Raw genomic sequence first — 20,847 nt, 5'->3', positions numbered from 1 at the left:
AACCTTAACGTCGGACCCTGTCATAATTTCTATACTCTTTCCCTAATATTTTAGATGCAGTCATGAGGTTGAATCTCAGCCCCACAGGCAAATGTCAACAGCGCCATGGCAGACCACCTGAAACAGGCTGCAGGGAGGACTGGTGGTGGTGGTTTTGATCCAGCCCTGCATTCCACAACCTTTGTTCTAAACAATTTTATTTAGAGAAGATTTTCTTTTATTGTTTGCAGGGTTGGGGAGTAATGGAATAGTTAAATATTTAAAATACAGTATTTTAAATAGAAAATGAGTAACTGTATTGTGTAACAATTTAAATGTGTGTTTCCTGACACTGTTACTGTCTCAAGTAAGATTACTTGAAGGACTTTAATGTGTTATTTGCTCAAGAAGACTTTTTCTGTATATTTTGTGATTATTTTTTCCCTCAAATATTGCTACTGTTTTCTAGAAAAATCCCCCATGTCTGATTGTTAGTGTTGTACTGTGTCATATTTCATAAATGTGTCTGTATTTTAACACTGTTGATTTTCAATATTTGAATAAATTCAAGTTTATTGTAGCCTTTGTCCTTACTGTAAACTGTTGACAAAGTAGATAAGCTGGTGGTTGAATTGGTATCCTATAGTCAGCAACTATATATTGAGTATATAGTGAGCATTTTTACGTTTAATAGACGTTTTTTAAACGTCTATGTTGAAAACTCGTTCAAAATTGGTTGAAAAGTGAAAGTTTTTTCACCGGCTATATGTAGACGTTTAATGAACGTTCATATTTAGACCACATTTAAACGTCTTTTGCAATAGTGCTTTCAAATGAGAAATTTAGACAAAATTTACTAGTTATGATCCACCATAACAATATACTGTGTATGCACACTAAATAAGGAGAAAAAATTTAATATAGCATTTCCTGGTGAAATATGGTTTATACGTGAACGTTGAATAGACGTCCACAAATAGCCGTTGAAAAAACTTTCACTTTTGAACCAATTCTGAACGTCTTTTCAACGGTCGGCATAAACGTTTTTTAAACGTCTTTTCAACCAAAAAATGTTTGCTGGGACCAGTTACACCACAGGGGCAAATGGGACATTCAGTTTATCTTTAAAACTACAGCTACAGCTAAGCTAAAGTGTCAACCTCCCTTTTGTTTAGTTAATTACAGCAGTATGACATGACATTGCTGCTGTTGGGATACCAACACCAGGAGCAACAACAATGCTCCCTCTGCGACCAGCAGGAGGCAGCAAGGACCAGCAGGAGGCAGTAAGGAGATAACCGGACCGGAAATGTGAAGTAGAAGAAGGCGCCGCCGAGCTCCTAGCTAATGTTGCTAACTAACACGGAAGTAGCACGGCGTGCTAATCGATTTCATTAAATTTTACAAAGAGGTGCCCTTACTTGCTTTGAAAGGTAATTGTACATTTTTTTTAGTTACGTGTTATTTACTACATGCTTTTCTCAATCACTGGTATTTTCGATTGTGAGGAATATTATGTACATTTTTAGCCGTGGCAGACACTCGCTAGCTCGACTTGCTGACCTTACATATCAACAAAGAGGACTGGACTGCGATATTAATGGCTGGGGTGTACATTGCATGGTTTTGAAGTTATCGTGTAGTTTCGAGCTGTCGATATGAAGCTGAATAAAACCAGTGTTTATGTCTGTTGCATGCTCGTTTACCAAAGAAGTACAATGGTTGGTAGATAAACCACCTGTAAAGGAAGCCAGCTATCGTAAAACGACAGCGGCTAATGTTAGCGGGGCATCTGTGGGCCAGTGTAGTGGTAAAAAAAATAAAAGACGAGTGCTGCTTGGCGCCCGCCTTTTATTTACTGCTTCAAATAACAACCATCGCGTGAACGTTACGAGCTAATGTATCAGTATTGAAACAAATGTATTACTTTCAACCAGCTTTCAACACATTTGAATGAAATATTTCAACATCGGTATTCAGTCAGCAGGTGGAAACAGGTCTGGTCGGTTTACCATCTGGTTCAACCAGAAAACTGTATTTCAACGTTATGCCATAGAAATATATTTTTGAATAGCTTTCATTGTGTATTAGTAAATGTCTCTTTATTCTTTGGTTGAAATAGTACAAGTAAATATAGATTTTCTCCATATTATGCGTATAATTTCAAGTGGAATAATAATGTAACTGTTAAAAGTTGTTGGATATTCATTACCCTGTTTTAAAGTTTTCAGGCTTGGATCCGAGGTCCTGTGCCATTTTTCTTGAACTCATCATTTACTACTGTGATGGCTGCATCCCTCCTTTAGAGTTGTATCTTGTCTAAATTGAGAAATTGGAGACGGATGGACTAATTTTGGATTGGAACTAGGATTAGGACCACTCCCACAGCTATTTGTGAAAACACGAAGTGATCTTAAAGTCTGAAGGTGCCCCCCCCTCCCCCATTCTGTGTCAGCAGTGCCACTCAATCAACCATCATGTCAGATGGCCGGATCTATGTCGGGAATCTTCCAATGGATGTCCAGGAGAGAGACATTGAGGATCTCTTCTACAAATATGGAAAAATCCGTGAAATTGAACTGAAGAACAATAGAGGCACTATCCCTTTTGCCTTCGTCCGTTTTGAAGACCCACGGTGAGTTTTTGGGATGGTCTTTGCCCAAGTCGAATCACATTCCCCTTGTTGGATACCATAAATTCTGTGGTAAAATACCGTCTCACAGTGACTGCCGGCAGGGAACGGATGGAGACGGCATTTCAAGGTCAATGTCCGCTAGTGAAACAGGCGTACTTTGGTAAGGAGTTCTTTGCTCTCTTCTCTTAGGGATGCAGATGATGCTGTCTATGGAAGGAATGGATATGGATATGGAGACTCCAAGCTGCGTGTAGAGTATCCTCGATCTTCAGGTGCTAAATTTGGTCCAATGGGAAGTGGTGGAGGAGAAAGAGGAGGAGGAGGAGGAGGAGGAGGAGGACCTAGGGGAAGATTTGGACCCCCCACTCGAAGATCCGAATTCCGCGTCCTAGTGACTGGTAGGTGGACGTCATGAGTCATAGCCAGTTCATAGTTGTCTTTCACTTCGACCTGGAAGTCAAAGGGACTGGTAGGGAAGTGGACATCAGAGTCGTAGGCAGATTTGTTTCACTCTCTCTCATGGCGGATTGGAGGACAAGGGCCCTGGTAGAAGACGTCAGGAGTCATAGGCAGATACGTTTCTTTCTCACTTATGGCGGATTGGAGGACAAGGGGACTAGTAGAGGACCTCTTGAGTCATAGGCAGATATGTTTCTCTCTCTCGCATGGCGGATTGGAGGACAAGGGGACTAGTAGAGGACGTCATGAGTCGTAGGCAGATATGTTTCTCTCTCTCATGGCGGACTGGAGGTCCATGAGGACTAAGTGGATGAGGTCAAGTCAGCTCCTTAAATCATGAAAAACAAATCGGTAAACTGAAATCGATCATGTTGGCTGCATAATCCCAAACACCAACTAGTGACTGGTAGGTGTCATTTTGTCATTGTCTATTATTATTATTATTTCATGTGTGCTACATTAACCAAATGTTTATACAAGCATGTTTTACAAACGTAACTGCTGTACTGCTTGACTAATTATCTAAGACTAACCCTGTGAAAGCTCAGGTTTATGTAGTTGCTTGACTTGACCAGTCAAACTAGATTAGATTTCAGGAAGTACAACACAATGAGGTTTTGGTCTGACATTTTTTGGGGCTCTCTGACCCAACAATTATATTTCAGTTCTCATGTTTACTTCTTTTAACTGAAAGGGCTAGATTTTCTGTACGATAGACAATATTGATTGAAAGTAAAATGAATATGTATTTTTCCTATTGGAGATTATAAAGGTAGTTCCAACTCTGGGTTTTACAAAAAAAAACATATTAGAAGATAAATGTTAGTGATTCAACTAACTACATTTCTCAAAAAGCACTGTGATGAGATACTGTGGATACATAGTCAAGATATTTACATTTAGCCTGTGTAAATTTCAGTTACTGCTAAGCTCAGACTTCATGAAAATGAAGATGAAACCTGCTCCTAAAATGACTTGAAAAACCTTTCAGGGTTGCCACCAACTGGGAGCTGGCAGGATCTGAAGGATCACATGCGCGAAGCAGGAGATGTTTGTTTCGCAGACGTGCAGCGAGACGGCGAGGGTGTGGTCGAGTTTCTCCGTAGAGAGGACATGGAGTATGCTCTACGCAGACTGGATCGGACCGAGTTCCGTTCACATCAAGTGAGTGCCAGCGATGATAATGAGGGTTTTTGCTTTATCTATCTTTTAAATGGTTAAAGTAACTAATGTTATGTCATATAATATCCACCTTTTTGTAGGGAGAGACTGCATACATCCGTGTCTACGAGGAGAGGGGCACTCCCAACTGGGGGGGTCGGTCGCGTTCCCGCTCCAGGTCCCGAGGCCGCTATTCACCTCCCTATCATAACAGAGGATCTCCTCCTCCGCGCTACCAGTCCCCCCCACGCCACGCTATGTCACGCCATAGTCCACGCCATAGTCCACCTCCCAGGAGGCACCCACCACAACACCATAGCCCACCGCCACGCCATTATCGATAGAAAGGCCCGTCATTTATAGAGGAATTGGGGGAAAATGTTTTGTAATTCTACTTTTAATTTTATTTTTTTTAACCCCAGGCCTCCTCGTAGGATACACCATTGTTACTTCTTGCTACATACATTCCATGGTCAGAATCTCCTGAACACCTTGCTCCCTCCCACAGCCTTAAAAAATGTGTTTTTCTTTATTTTTTTTAAACACTTGTGTTATCTCGATACAGAATTAAGATTTTGTCCCTCAGTGAGATAACTGTTTTTGATCATTGTGTAACGTTGGAGGTTTCTTTTATAAAAAAAAAAAATCTCCCAGGTTGTATTGTCAGAATTGGACAAGACAGTTCTGCCACTATCAGAATAAAAGTTGAACTGCTTTTTAAACTCTTCAAAATTTTCCTTTTTGTGTGTCACTTTTATTTTTTTGTAGCTTTAAGTACAAAGTTTTATTTGCCAATTTAAGAACCTGTGAAGCTAATTGATACCACCCCCTTACTGAAGACGTGTCAGTTTAGTGAGCCTTTTAGACCAGTGACATGTTGACTGTGAGCCTCACTTGTCAGATTCTTTTTTTTAATGATGTGTGAACCTCTGACCGAGGTGGCCTGTAGGTGGACTATAATTTGTATGCATCTCTAATGTTGTGTTTGTTTTATTTTTTTCTTTACCAATAAAATGCAAACTTTTACTGTGATTGTTTCATTCTTTGTCCTAAAGCTTGTTTTTGGTAGATCATTACTTATTATACAGTAGCTAACTTGACTTATGACTGAAGCAGATGGTTAACAGGTGTGTTGACAGTCATTTTAAATGTCCAATAGGTTGGATTTGGATTCCAGTTTATTGTGTACTAGGTTGTAGATACTAACCAAAAACTTGGTCCAAAAATTCACATTGCGTTTTATTTGCCCTCTTATATAGCAGACATTTAACTTGGTATAGTGGGAGCAGCACATGGTTTAAAAAACATTTATTATGACCCTCTTCCTGAAGTGAGTTTGTACAGTACTGAAGGCCTAAATCAGCTATCAGTAACTTTATTATCAAAACCTGTGACAGCATTTAAAATTATCAATTTTTGAATAAAGCCTGTTTATATTTTCCAATAAAGGTAGATATTTTATTAGGGATTTTGAGTTTTTGGATGATAAGGTGTCAAATATCCCCCAATAGTTTAAATGTTAGGTGAAATATACTTAATTTGTCCAACCTTTATCTCCTTGTGGTCAGTTTAGAGAGGAAATACAATTAGTAGCCAGCCACTATGGGTAGATAGACCTGAATAATTCTGAATGTAGACATCTAAAAGGAAACTATTTTATACAGTTGACTTCTGTATGGATGCAGCTTCTGTATTCTTATATGCATGCACTCTTATATGAGATAGCTGTGTAACTTATGTGGAACTGTATTTTTTGGTTATCCATAAAGCTTTCCATAAAGTATACACAAGACACATGAAATGCAAAATATAATATTTTAATACACAACAAATTAATTATACCAGGTGACAATTTGAGAAGACACAGAAAATAAAAATATATTTATTTCCAATGGCATACTTTTATCTTTCTCTTCATTATAATCAGATAAAGCCCATATACTGTACAGACATTGTATTGCATTTAATAAATATGTACTAGCTTTGTTTTTTGTTTTTTTGTACAATAAGTCCGTTTCTTTTGAACACTTTGTATACAGTAAATCTTCTGACAACACACACAGCAATACACAAACAGCAATACTCAGGCATGTTTTCGAAGATCATATGGAGACACGTTAGCAGTGATATCAAAGCACTGGAATTTAAGCCACAGTGAACCAAACATGGATGTGCTTTGGCTATTTTGCAACTGTGAGTGGCATCAATAAAACACATTTTCTGACTCATCTCTTGTTGGTGTTCAGACTGGTCCACACTTGCTTTCACCTGCTGAGATTTTGAGATATCTCTAAATATATAAAATTTCTGCCAGACAGATCAGATTCACGTTACTGGGATTTCACTGGGATTGCTCAATCTAAACTAGACTCGTTGCCATTAAAGTTTGTACAAAATTTTCAACATTTGAAATTCTCAATCTCAAAACGCACACACATACAACAAAGATTATATCCATAGCTACATACCACTAAATAGCTATCACTGCACTGACCCTTAAATGTAATACTTCCAGTGCTTACAAGGCTGTGAAACCCTGATAAGGGTTTTTTTTTTTTTTTTTCCAATCAAGATCACATTTTCCAAGCAGCATGTTATGACAGTCTGAGCAGCACGATACACAGTGAAACAAATAGGAACTCTTGAATGTGTAGTTAATGGGTTTGCTCAAGCCAAGAGGTGGGCAGTAGTAAATCTGGTGACCATTACTGTCTGGCCAAGAAGTGAGCTCTCCAAGGAAATGGAGGGCACCAGATCCATTTGAGCAGGCTGAGCACAACCTGACTGTCCTTTCAAATGAGTAAACGGAAGTGGCAGCTTTGTGGTTTGAAAAAATAGCTTTACAGGGCACAAACTGTAACTGAGGAAGGTGTTGTGAGGAATGGCCAAAGTGGACCTGGGAATGAAATACTGGTATGAGCTAAATATGAAAGGCAACAGTAGCAGGTAACAAGTGTGAACATGGAGATGGTTGAGGTAATTGTAGAGAAAAATGTGCACAGTTACTTTAGGAAATTGTTGCCAGTCTTGGCATTTACAAGGAGCTGACTAGATGTGTCAAAGACAAGGCAACGTACTGTAGATCTGCAGGGCAGGATAGAGGCAGAAAACTATGCAACTCTTCAGGGGGGGGGGAGAAAAAGAGTGAAGTGCGACTAAGTGTACCACCACCAGCTCAAAATAAACCAACAGAGCAGCTTTCACAATGCTGCAAGGAAGCTGAAAGTGTTAGCACTGTTGTGCTTTGATGTTGTGAGACCTGAGAGCTAAAATCTTCAGCTCGAGCAGCATTTGGTTAGGTAAGGGTAGTACTCGACATCTGTATTAACTACTTGAATAACTAAAGTCCAGAAATAAAAGCTCAGATAGGTAGCAATGGATGGACTTAATAAATGCATAGAGGAGGACCAAGACAGAAGGAGTACAAAGTATGAGAACTTGGGGGAAGGGGGAAACAGCTGACACTGTACACGCAAACTATGTGCAATCATGCTGGACTGCACAGAGTTAACGGGTTCAGAGAGGATATCCTGCTAGCGTGTTTGCATCAGAGGCAGACACAGAGAAGAGGGTCCCAAAGAAGCACACCTGTCCTGTGAGACCACACATGCTACTTGGACACAATCTAGCACTGACCAACCGCAGCCTGGTCTGCAGTTCCCATAATGTTCACAAAAACCAACTCATCTAATCGCACCAGCTATTATTACTGAACATATCCAAGTGTATCACAAGATGTTTAACCATGGCAGCTACAATTTCAGCAGAAATAATAATAATACTTAAAATATATTCAAGTGTATAGCAAGATTTACAAATATATGGGAGGTACAACTCAACAAAATGAACCTTGAAGAATAACAATGAAGTGAAGAGTTTGGTTCCTGTATCCCTGAACAAATAGCTAAGTTTAAGGCAAAATAAATAACATCCTGAAGCAGATTCAACAAGGCTACATTCACTAGGTGAACAATAACTCTTTAAAAAATAAATGTACTGGCAATACTTGCATCTCCTGACTATAGAAAGGGGCAAGTGGAGATAAGTTGTTATAGGAATTTATGATAATGATGATTAATGGCCAATTATCTTTTCAGCACTTACCAGTGCATTTCATTTACATCAGCTCCTTTCCTCTTGATTACATGATTATGATGTGGTTGTATGAGTATCCTGAAATAACTCATGGTTATCAGAGTTTGACAGCAGCATCAAAGCATCACTTGTTTTCTATGAGAGTCTGCACTTTGTTGACCAGGTCTCGAGCCATCATCAGGACTTGGGGGACATTGTGTCGCTCTGCCATTTCTGAGAAGAGAATATGAAAGTCATTGTGACTTAAAATAAAAATATCCATCATCTATATGAGCGAACAAGGCCATTTAACAGGTGCAAAAATGTTATTATTATAACATTAGCATAGGTGAAATACTTAACCAACTGTTACGTATTGTAATTGTGAACAAGAGTCTGTAATTGTTTTCAACGTGTACTATACTGTAGCATGTGTGTTTATCTTATCTCATCTTACCATTGAAGAACTTGATGATGTCTGTGAAGTCCATGTTATTTTCTAGGATGATGTCTCTGTACATCTCCACCAGTGCCAGAGCGATGAAGAGGACAAAGTGCTCGGAGGAGGTGTGCTTTGCGGCCCAGATGGTTTCCCACACGGAGAACACATCATCGTACACCATTTCTGTTTGGAAAAACAGCAATAAATTACATTACATGAAAGTGTCATATTATGTGAAATGCAAAGTTATGTTCAATGAGTGATCTAAGCAGACAAAACAAAACCATTTACCTCTTTTGAAGTCCAGTAGAAACCAGCGATAGCAGAAGTAGAAGTGGGTATAGTCTCCATTCTGCTGCATCAGTTCAAATAGCTCAGAGTCCAGGATCTATAGGTATAAAAACAAGATGGCATCATTACTCTGCAGCCTGTCTGATTCATTAATATGTGTCTATGCATATACATGCATATACCTGGATAAGAGAACGCATATTGGCAAAGTGAGAGTCCATGGCGCCTCCGTGAGGAAAATTCTGGTTCATCCTCTTCATCAGTTCAGTGAAGCAGCTAAATGCCATGACCTCTGGGAAGCACACACACAACAAGTTATTGATTTAACCATTTATGTACACCTCTGCAAAGCTGAAAAGGAGTTTGCACTTCATTTCCACTGACCATCGTCCAGAATAACCAAAAGAGGAGCGAGCAGATCACACATGCCCTGGACGTAACCTATATCCAGATGCTGCCACACGTAACTATGAAGACAATCAGATTATTATTTTTTTTAATAACAGTTTTGGTTTCTCTCACATTTTGTGTTGAGACAAACTTTACATATATCTCATGTGGTAACAGGTTTACCTGCACATGATGTTACGCAGCTTCTCCAGGTTCTCAGAAGTGAAGTACCAATATGTTCTGTCACAACGTCGGACATCTTTGTCAATGCGATGTAAGTTGATCAAGTACATGTCCAGTATTTCTTGCTAAAACATAACGGTACAATTCAGTTAGCATATATTCAGGATAAAAAGAAGACACATGTCAGTTTATCATGTGTATTGCTTACAGTATAGGTTTGTCCCTCTGAGGATTCATCACGTTTGGTGTCTCCTCCCACGTCCGCAGACTCTGGTTCAGTGAGCACATTTTCCATTTCAGGCTCATCTTCAGACAGGCCCAGGTCGGTGCCCTCAGGACTGGTGTTACAAGCTGTGTCCAGATGGTGATCTAGGACAAGGCCCTCAGATGCCATTTTCTCTCGTTGTGCCAGAGAGATGGGTGGTGCAGCGAGGCCTGCCAAAGGCCTGGCCTTAATATCCTCAGAGGTCACACATGTTATCCCTGTAGGAATGTCCTCCATTTCCAAGGCGGAGGGAGAGTCATCTGAATCTGCCGTGTCCGGAGACTGCCGGGATGACAGTGAAAGGCTGCCCCTCGACGCCGACTGAAGAGCGTTCAATACTTGTCTGACTGGTGAATTTGATCCTGGTTTATCAAATGGGATTTCTGCAGCTTTGTCCTTTTTGATTTCAGCCAAGTCACAAACTGTTGTTTCGGCTTCCTTTCTATCTGACTCAGTGGCACATGGCTTGATTGTTTGTGATGGGATTTTCTCAGAAGGTGTTTCGGGCTTTTCAGAAATCACTGGCTTTCTCTCAGTTTGATGATCAATGTCTTTTTCCACCGTAGGTTGAATTAATGGCTCTGTTACCATGTCTTTGCTCTTGTGGGCTTGAAATGTCAAGGTCTGCCCAAGTGGAGGTGCCTGGAAATATTCATTATGAATCTCTGTTTCTAGCTTCAGAACGTTAGTGTTCTCTGGGGCAGATCTTATATTCATATTTGTGTCCACTGCTTTCAAATCTTTACACTCTTCATCTGTTGTTATGTCTTTGTCTTCTACCTTAGGTTTTTCTTCAGCTTCAGATGTCTCTTTTGACTTGCTGACTCCAGTTTCCTCAGCCACGTCACTTTCTGTAACTGTCTCCATCTTTTCTGTCTCTGAAATCTTGTCCTTGGCAACTGGGTCCATACCATCTGCCCCTTCTGGCTGAGATCCAGTTGTAATTTTCTCATTTAAGACTTCTGATGCATCAGCTGAGGGCTGAGATGTTGTCGATCCAACAGTTGACTCTGTACCAAGAGGCCTATTTTCTGAGGCTGGTTGCTGATTTGACACATCTGGAGAGGAGGGGTTGAGGGTTGGAGGAAGTTGCGCAGAGTCCGCATTATCATTTGTGATGTCCTTCACTGGACTGCTGTGCTGTACTCCTCCTTCCTCGGGCCTGGGCTCAGACTCAATCTGATCCACTGCCTCCACTGATCCAAACACCTGCTAACCGGACAAAAGTGGTGAACATGGAGTACATTTACAGCACTGAGATGGACTAATGTTGAAGTATTACACCAGTTCACATTCACTGCTGAAACCCTTTGCCTCCATTCATTTCCATTCCAGATGAAAGCCCTTTAAGATTTTGAACATTCATAGGATGTAATACTATGTAATCCATCACAATAATCATCTGAGATTTGAGAGTGAGGGAGGAAACTAGTAGATTGGCTCTTGAGACGGCAATATTGGTGGTTCAGTTTATAGGTCAGTCCACCACTTTGTCATCATAGCTTGAAATACCTCAGCATTACTACTGGATGGATTCCTATAAGATTTAATAGATATTCATGTTCCAGTTTTCCTCTGGCACCACCTGCAGGTCAATGGCATTACTTATCCTAAGAAATACTGTATCTCATCATGGCCTGGATGAATTGTAATTACTTCTGCAAGCCTCTGACTTTTCATTTGGCAACTTCATCAGGTCAAATTTCAGTTAGTTGAACACCAATCATTATCTATTTTTAGATATTTTCCGTGGTTTGGTTTTAAAATGTGGTTTAAAATTAATGGAGGCTAATGGAAGCTGTTCAGCAAAAATGAATTGAAATAATAACTAAGATAAAACATCCAAAAACACTGGATTGATCAAGTATTATTACCTGTGCGCTGCTGCTGGAATCACTCTGCGAGGTGGCATTCTGCTGATCTGAGCTGCTACTTAGAGACGACTGCAGTGAAGAAGCATCACACAAGAGATAAATCCGACTGTCCGCCAAGTTATGTTAATAATTTCAATGATCATCATCATAACATTAAATATTCCTTTCATGTTAGTATTAAATGTCAACGTAACACTAAAACATCAAACTTGCATCTGTGCTGATGGTGGAGTCGCGCTGCACCGGTCCTCTCTCCACACTGGCTCCTGATGAACATCTGGCGATTGCCTCAGCATGTTTCTCTCTCTCCCTCTGACGAACAATGGCCTCACAGCCCTGCCACTCCTTTAAGGTCTGCTCATACATGATCCGCATCTGCTCATCGATCTGAGAACAGAAACTTTGTGTAAACAAGGATTGTCACATATAATCAATCCTACACACTCTGCTACAGGATAAATACCTCCATCCTGGATTTCTCTGTCGTGCTGAACTGGTAGTGTCCCAACAGGAAGGGCCAGACCTCTTTGCGAAGTGAAGGGTCCACACCTCCAAAATACACAAGCCTGCGTATCTCCTTCTCCTCATAGGCCTGAAGAAGAGAAGTGTGACTCAAACTGAAATTGCACACTCAATAGGAACTCAGATTTTATGGCGTGTTGCTCGGGTGCGATTCTCACAGTGCCGTCCTTGAGGAACTTGCCCCAGACCTCCACGGAGAGGCCTCCTTGGGCATCACAGGGCACATCAGGGTCAACTATGGTGGTGTTCACCAGAGCAGAGAGGTGGGTGCGAACCGTTGACAGGTGACGGCAGTATGCTAGCCCTTGAGAGGAAAAATAAACATTTCCATATTGATTAGGGATGTTGTTCGGCATGAGCGATCAATAAGAATGAAATTATTTCAAAATGAATGAAAGTAAACCTTCAATCATTTGGACTCACATCCATAAAAAGCACGGGAGATTATCTGGTACTTCATGGTGTCACAAAGGAGCTTTAAGGGAGCCCTGGCAGAATGAGAAAATTGAAAACTTAGTCAAGTAGAATAATCTGAATATAGATTTTGAGCCTGTCCCTGTGAAATAATTACCTCTCTTGATTACAGCCATTAGGCAGAGAGCCATCAGAAGAGCCATTTTGTGAGCAGGAGGAACACGAAGACTTCCTGGGGGTTGGTTGCCACATGTTCACACCCTGGTCCATCAGCTCTAGAGCCACTGAACAGCATAATATCCCCAATCATTACTGGTGCTACCATTAGCATCATGAGAAAGTGAAACAGATGGAATTTCAGTAAATAGACATAAGATGCAATTTTAAATTGCAAAAATAAAAATAAAAACATGGAAAAAACAAACCAAGTGACAGGGTGGAGATGGAGATGTGGCAGACAAATTACTTTATGTCCATGCAAAGTCTCCTATAATGTGAAATGGACACACAGGCACTAAATCGGCAGGGGGGAAAAAGATAAGAAATGAAACCCTTTAACATCAAAGAGAAATTAATCAGAAAGGTGAACAGTGAATATCTGCCTGGGGAAAACAGATTTATCTAAACTGAAGTTGTCTAATTCGTAAATCAGTATTAAGAGCTGATTGCAGATGTAATCTATGATGAGTCTTCATTAGATTATCTGGGGGAGGCAGAGCAGGCAGATTGAAGACACTCACTGAACTCCATCTGATTGCCAGGAAAGAGGATCCGAAACACATAATCGGTTGCTTCATCATCTTCTTTATCTGATACAGAATCACATGAGCCTTGTGGACTCCTCTTTCGCAATTTCGGGAAAACCTTTCCCTGCAAACGAAAAGTCCACTGTAGTTCAGGCCGAGCATAGCAAACACTAAATAGTGTTTGATGAAGAAGAATCGTTATAACAAATGAAGTTTTGGACAAATGCAGAAACTTTGACACACGATAATAGTATTTCATTATCGTGCTGACCTTTCCTCTCTGATTCCAGAGCGGTGGGTCCAGCTGTCCATGAGGAAGCAGGCCGGTCTCCAGGCAGGTCAGAAACTGGAGGAGGTGGCCTCCTTTGGGGAAATGTAGAGGAGGTCTCTGGATCCCATCCTGACTCACCAAAACCACAGTCCCACCACTGTTCACTGAGGGAGAGGGAAACAAGATAAGTAATAGCCTACCTCATACTCCTCCTCTGCATGCAGTAATATAAGAAGGCATTACTGTACCTTGTTGATGACAGTGGAGATACACGATCTCCTCCAAACGAATAGTCATAGCATAATCCCAATAGACACTGGAAGACAGACAAGTGAACAGAAGCCATTGAGTCAACTGTGTAAAAACAAGAGCATATTCTTATTTGATTGGCTCCTATGGGTCTTACTAACCTTTTCTCTGAATCCAGCTCCCCCACGTTGCCATTCATCAGCTGATTGGGCGTCCACTTCAGTGTCATGAGATCTGCAGTCTGATGTAGGGAGAGGTAGCCTGGTATGGCCTCCATGTCATCTCTCTGCGCACACAAATACAAGCTTTCAAATCAGAACACGACAGCTTGAGTAGAAATCAATTCGCAGACACGCCACATCCCCCATGAATGTGAACAAGCCTCTATTAATATTCAGTCTCTTTTAGGAGATACTTAACTCGTATTATTATTTCATCTATTTGATAAAAAAAGAAATACACACACCGGCTGCACCAGGACGTTGTTCTTTCCAAACAGAAGTGTGGCTCTGGAGTTTTGGTGGAGCGACTCAACGTAATCTCTCACCCACATGAGAGGACGATCGTCCATGCTCCCGCTGGACTGTCTCTTCTGGATCTGATGCATGGGGAAGATGAAATCAGCAGTGTTACACATACACAGGGATGTATATAGCTCATTGTGTCAGTGAAATCAATGAAGGCCTTGACTGTCTAACCAGTGCAGGTCGTCTGGAGGGGGAATCCTGCCGACAGTGGCCACTGTGGATACGATGTCGCTGCACAAGTTCGTCAGCAGACGGGTCTGTCCAGAAATGGTCGGCAGTCTTAACTTTGGTGTACTCCAAAGCACAAGGACCAACTGCAAAACAAGGTTAATTGGATTGAAGTTGTAGATATTTTAAAGATCTGAATCCTTGATTATATAACCTGAAACTGAATAGAGAAAGGCAAAGTACAGGGATTAGCTTTTATAGTGTAGTCAGATAGATATATAGATAGATATGGGATGGGTCCTCCAGGATTCTCTTCACCTGTTTCAGTACACACCTTTCAAACAGGGACTGCAGATTGTAGTGATCTTTGAGACCAATAATTTTTATAGCAGTTTGGACCAGGTGCAGTAGCTTAGATTTAGCTGAAACAGGGAGGTTCCCAAACCAAACAGTCATACCGTATCTGATGACACTCTCCAGGACAGCCTGGTAAAACAACAAGTCATAACATGTGCAGATTAGTGAGGTTCATAAATACCCAATAGAGAAGCAAGAATTGGTCCATCCACAGGATCCATCAGCATAGCTTCTTTCTCATAGAAGGAGCTGCAAGAAAAATGATTGAGACAATTTCATAGCATTTTGTAAAATAACCACATAATACTGATATTGACATACTGCAGGGTGTAGGTAACAGAAGGTTCGGAAACATAACAAAGCCAAGGAAATGTTTCTTACAAAGAATAACTGACAGTACAATGATGGCACGAAACAACTGTTCTTAAGTGAGAGACGTGGAAATCCAATAAATGGTGTTTAACAATACCTGCTGTTCTCCACTAAGTACAGGACAATCTTGTCTAAGAGCTTCTCCATCAGCGCAGTCCGGGTCCACAGGTGCTTCAGTGCCTGAGGAGGGAGGTTGGCCAGCTTCGATTGCCGACTGCGGTCATTACTCAGTGAGGAGTTGTTCTGTTTGCTAAAAAAAAAAAAACAGAAAAGAAACCTGACAGATGAGATGTTTGTATGCTGTTTCAAAGATACACATGTAGAATATAGGATAGCAGGACAATAATACAGTATATGGGTCATTGAGGATACATTGAGGAGAAAAGAGGAATTGATTCTACATCACTGACCTCTAATGGGCAGGATTTAAAATCTCACCTGTTTTCAATAAGCTGTTCCAGCTCCTGGACCTTGTGGCAGAGTTCCTCAGCAGGCGAAAAGCTTTTTGCCACCTTCATAAAGAGTGCTGCAACCTTGTTACTGCACAGCAGGCCTGCAATACGCCGCTTCAGTCCATGAAGCACACAAGCCTCCACTACAGCTATGCACACACACACACACACACACACAGACACAGAGACAGTATTACTCGATGTTTGATTTGGGTTTTTTTTTTTCAGCTCAGTATTATGCGTGTTTGTTTATTTGAGATTAAATATTTTGTTTGGCTTTGAGTTTTGTTTTGATCTCATGAGCACAAAATAATTTCCTCCTCGTGAAATCCTTAAGGCTTAATAGCTTTTTGCAAAAAGAAAGAAAAAAAGACAAGAGGCACAACAAGCACAGGTGGCACAAGTAGAAATAGACGCAAACCTGTCCAACACTGTCTACTGTTGCTAGGATATGAGGGATGTGAATCACACACGCCTCACTCCTGGTTAGTATCAACACCTTTGAATGGTGTAAGTCTACTCTAATACAAATCCACCCAATCCATCTTATTAAGCATTAAATAGACTAAATGGCTAATAGCATTAGGAGAATAACTTCTGAGGGTTTACACAGCTTGGACTGACTGTAAAGAAACATTTTGCGCTGTGAGCATGAACTCGTAGGAGGTGACAGGGCATGACACAAAGTTATGTCAGCCACCATTCTGTACTGTACATGATAATGTGTAACCATTACTGTGACCCACACTGTTTGATGCAGCATGACATGTGCTATGTTGATGGACTATTTAAAGCAAATATATATACACTGTTGCCCACAAGGTTGGAATAATTTAGTTTTCAGACACATTCCTCTTTAATCACCTTAGACCAGGTGCCATGATTACCTGGTTACCAGTTTTGAGAAGATATACACTTTATTAAGAATAAGTCACATTGTCACAATCATTTCATGAGAAGAGGTAAAAAAAAATATATATATATATATATTCCAACTTTATGGGCAACAGTGTACTGTATGTTACAAATTCACAAAGCAATAATTCCCCCAAATCTCTCTTGATTTCTATCCTAATAGCCCCTTTAATACTCATTCATAAGTTAATGTTAACAATTAGAGCTGACAGACAAGGCACTGAGCATGTCACCTTAACTCTGGAACAACATGACCAGGAGAGATGGCACAGTGTGCAATTCAATCACAGTAGGTTTAAAATGAGAAGAAGAAAAAAAATTACCACAGAAAGATATGATGTGGCTGCTGTCAGCATGCACAAATTTCCTCGTTACAGCCTCCTCCATAATTTGTTTCACCTAAGAGAGAAAGGTACACAGTGAGACAGGACTTAATCTGCCTGACGCAGTTACATAAGGCGACAGGGAGTCAAAACAAGGAGCACGCAGGTAAACAAAGGGGGGACATGTTAACAAGATGAAGTAGCAGGAGAAAATGTGTCTTCTCACCCTTGACTTTTTCATGCACAACAATCAGCATATAGGCCTAAACCAATTTGCTTTCCTTTGAAAAGGATGGGGGTCTAGAAATTTCTTATTCAATGGAAATAAAGTGTAAGCACTTGAAAATATAGATTTTAAATAATGGTCAGTTGGTCACAATCAAACCGGCAAAACAGCAGAGGAAGGAAAATATCCTGTTTTGCTACTTGGTGTCTCAGTGGAAGATCCCCCCTGCTAGGTAAATACACACATCGTAATAACATGCTGTAACGCAGCCTTTCTTTTTATAAATCCGTAGTCCCCAAGACAACCCTGCGATAACCCTGACGACACCTCTGGGGTTGTTTTTTCAGACCTGACAAAGCTTCTCCTGAGCTACAGGAGAAGCCGTCTACAGATTCAGAGGTTATAATGTGCATTGGGCTACTTGTTGGATGAGTGTTTTTATTCACTTACACTTCAGAAAATATAATGATAACCGTTATAAAAGGTCACATTCTACCAAGTACTGAATTGTCCCGAGACTCAATGCAACATTTATTTGTAAAACTGACTGAATTAATGAGTTCCATATGATATTCTGTGGTCTATGTCTACAAAATGAGGGAATAGTCCTATGGTAGAATAAAATGGGAGTTTTCTGCCTTACATAAACAGACAATGAATGCCACTAGATCCATGTTCACAATTAAGCTTTAGTTCATTAAAAAATAATACAATCTCATTCTTACAATGGGCTTCAAACCTACATTTCACAGCTTAAGCCCCTCCTTGCTGCAGGATCTGGTATCAGAGTCATGGATGTTTGAGAGGCAGTGAGTCACAGGTGAGGGGGAGCATGGGCACGATATAAGCCTGGAAGAACCCGGCTTTCTCGGCAATGAATAAAACATCCAGCTTTCTCTCCCTGGGGAATCACGTAGTCACTTGAGCAGTTTGGAAAGGTCTGCAGTGTGATCCCTTTAATGTCTATGTAGATGAATATCCAAACAGCTCATAGTTCAGTGATAAATCACCCAGTGTGAGTTGCATTTAATGTCTTCTACAGCACACAACATGCAACATATATGCCAAGGTCACGCCTTTAAGTTTACAACAATAAGATGCTGTGTTATAGAAATGTCAGTGCATGTGCAATGTCAGTTTCCTCAGGGAGAGAGAGAGAGAGAGAGAGAGAGAGAGAGAGAGAGAGAGAGAGAGAGAGAGAGAGAAGACTACCAAAGGATATGGATTTTCTTTTTTTAAAGACACATTTCGTATTGATAGCAAATCAATCTGTAAAATCACAGCTTCTTTAATTTGTGGTGTTTCCCCTCCCGATACTAAATCATCATCACTACCATCATCAGTATTATCGTCATCACCACCACCACCACCACCATCACCATCGTCATCATCATCTTACGCCAGCAGTCAAAAACAGACCCTGCATAGAATTTCACTGGATCTCAATTGCATCCACTCTCTAGCCTACATGATGCACAAATGAACGGCAATATTTGCTCATAAACAGGCCTGTGGCGTAGTCTGTGGCTCAGACCTGATGGACGATGTCCACATACACACACGCACGCGCGCACGCACACGAACACTGTCTCAGCTTCCAGCGCCCAGTAAACACAAACTGTGATGAGGCAAAGAGGGGAAATAAAAACACAACGAACCTCTTTCTTGACATTGCGCAGCAATTTCTGACGCGTCTCGGCCTCTGTCACGGGAAAAAACATGATTAATATGCTGATCAAGATTTGCAATATCGTAAAATTAATAATGATAGGCTCACGACAAGGGGAAAAATAATAATAGCCTAATAAAAAAAAAGGGCGACCGTACCTCCCATCGCTGCAGGCAGGATGTGGCGGCTGGTGACACGCACGGCTATTTTTCTGGTTGAATGTCTTGAAAGCAACGTAGACAAACACTGGTTAGGAGGAGGTAGAGAGGCTCCGAGATGTACGATGTGTTCTTAGCGACTAAATTAAACCTATCTGCTACCTCTCAGCGAACCAACACCCCTTTAAAGTCACAGTAGCCTTTACATTAAGCCATACAACACCTACACCCCTGTGACATAGACACACACATGCACACACTCAGAAATCTGTAGCAGGTGTCTCTTTGTTCTGTGTAAATGTATTAAACATTTGAAACATCCTGGTGTTCTCATTAGAAAAAAAAAAGTTTCCTCATTATAATTTTCATAAAACAGCCTGACACTCCTTAATTTCCCCACAGGTTGAACGCATTTAGTAATTAAACCTAAAGAGCCTCTGGTTAAATTATAGGCCTCATGAAATTAATTATCACAATCACACTAGGAGAATTAATCCATTCATATAGCCTACAAACATACTCACCGCAACCTGAAATTAAAAGAGAGGGCAGCTGGGTCCATTAGGCTTCACACACCAGACCAGCTCATTTCTTTATCACATCACATGAACACTGAAAAATGAATGACAAAACAAACAAACAATTGAAATTCCCAGTCAGCAGGGAAATTATAGGCCTATATAATGTGTGAAAGAGTTTACACGTTGAGTCTCAAACTGCAGCAGAACTTCTCCAAATGGAGAAAACTCTCCAATTCATTTCTTTTTATCGACTGCTGAATAGCCATGATCTTTTTTTTTAAGTATATTTTTTGGGGCTTTCTCACCTTTAATGGGCAGGAGAGTTGAGAGAGAGACAGGAAATGGGAGGCACAGAGCAGGATTCGAACCGGGGCTGCCTGCAGTGATGAGGACTAATAGCCTCAACACATTGGGCGGGTGCTCTACCAGCTGAGCTAAACACTGCCCCTAACCATGATCTTTCAATATGTTGCAGTCAGCTTTGGTGCAATTCCATGTAATTGATGTAACCACCTTGAGGTAACATTCAACACGAAGCAGGAGACAGTGAAGCCTTGAATAGAGATGGCATATTGTGAGCAGAGATATGAGGATTTTATCATGAAATTGATTGAAAGCAAGGACAAGAACAAGACTGTAACTGGGCATAAATCAAATGCATTTTGGGTAAAATTTCAGAAAGGGGACTGACAGGTGAGGGAAGCACTGTAGGCTACTACATGTACATTACTGTACAGAAGGTTTACAGTGTGCATCAAAGGTAACACTCACTTAAGAGCCTATTATTATTTGTTTATTGTGTGCAGCATTGCAATGTTAGGGTTAGGATTAAAGTGAAGTAATTTACACGTTGTTAATTAGGCTAGTTTAATAAAAGATGATCATACAGGTTTCATGTGAAATCTCAGACATCACAGCGGCAAAGTAGCCTAACTATAGGCTATCATGGGATCAAAATTAGGCTATAATGCTCTGAAATGTGGGTATAGTATAAAGTAGGATTTAAAAAATATCCAAGTAAAGCACATCAACTGTAGCCTACTACCACAAACAATACTTGGAAGACAAACAGATGAGAGTTTTTTGATTTATTAACGAGTCATACCCAACTCCATATTATGAGATTTGCGAGGCTTTATCCGTGAATAGAATAGAATAGAATAGTTAGTAGGCCTTTGCAGGAAATGATTGTGTCACAGCAGCT

At 40.6% G+C, this 20,847-nt stretch overlaps 3 protein-coding genes across 5 annotated transcripts in view; 1 reads left to right on the top strand and 2 right to left on the bottom strand.

Moving 5' to 3' along the window:
* zmat5 (zinc finger, matrin-type 5) overlaps positions 1-20,847 on the bottom strand; it is a 346,127-nt gene that overhangs the window by 22,535 nt on the left and 302,745 nt on the right. The gene's annotated exons all lie outside the window — the stretch shown is intronic.
* srsf9 (serine and arginine rich splicing factor 9) lies at positions 1,307-5,232 on the top strand. Of its 3 annotated transcripts, none has more exons than XM_083984233.1 (5): positions 1,307-1,412; positions 2,438-2,614; positions 2,804-3,012; positions 4,065-4,237; positions 4,336-5,232. In XM_083984233.1, exons 2-5 carry the CDS (start codon positions 2,457-2,459, stop codon positions 4,576-4,578), a joined length of 783 nt encoding a protein of 260 aa, XP_083840359.1. In that variant the 5' UTR covers positions 1,307-1,412; positions 2,438-2,456; the 3' UTR covers positions 4,579-5,232. The 3 variants fall into 3 exon arrangements, with proteins under 3 accessions (XP_083840359.1, XP_083840361.1, XP_083840360.1); XM_083984235.1 differs by having other exon boundaries at positions 2,435-2,614; XM_083984234.1 differs by having other exon boundaries at positions 1,313-1,412; positions 2,204-2,614.
* On the bottom strand, positions 8,454-19,016 carry sgsm1b (small G protein signaling modulator 1b; the record flags this gene model as incomplete). Its single annotated transcript, XM_083984230.1, has 24 exons — positions 8,454-8,542; positions 8,766-8,933; positions 9,042-9,138; positions 9,224-9,333; positions 9,426-9,508; positions 9,615-9,739; positions 9,823-11,088; positions 11,754-11,805; positions 11,950-12,140; positions 12,217-12,345; positions 12,434-12,579; positions 12,699-12,763; positions 12,847-12,973; positions 13,430-13,559; positions 13,707-13,870; positions 13,955-14,022; positions 14,117-14,241; positions 14,422-14,553; positions 14,654-14,796; positions 15,189-15,256; positions 15,477-15,629; positions 15,818-15,980; positions 17,070-17,145; positions 18,954-19,016. 24 exons carry the CDS (start codon positions 19,014-19,016, stop codon positions 8,454-8,456), a joined length of 3,933 nt encoding a protein of 1,310 aa, XP_083840356.1.

This window comes from Trachurus trachurus (assembly GCF_905171665.1).
Source record: "Trachurus trachurus genome assembly, chromosome: 12".
NCBI classification, from domain to species: Eukaryota; Metazoa; Chordata; class Actinopteri; order Carangiformes; family Carangidae; genus Trachurus; species Trachurus trachurus.
This window is presented reverse-complemented; position numbering and strand designations above follow the sequence as displayed.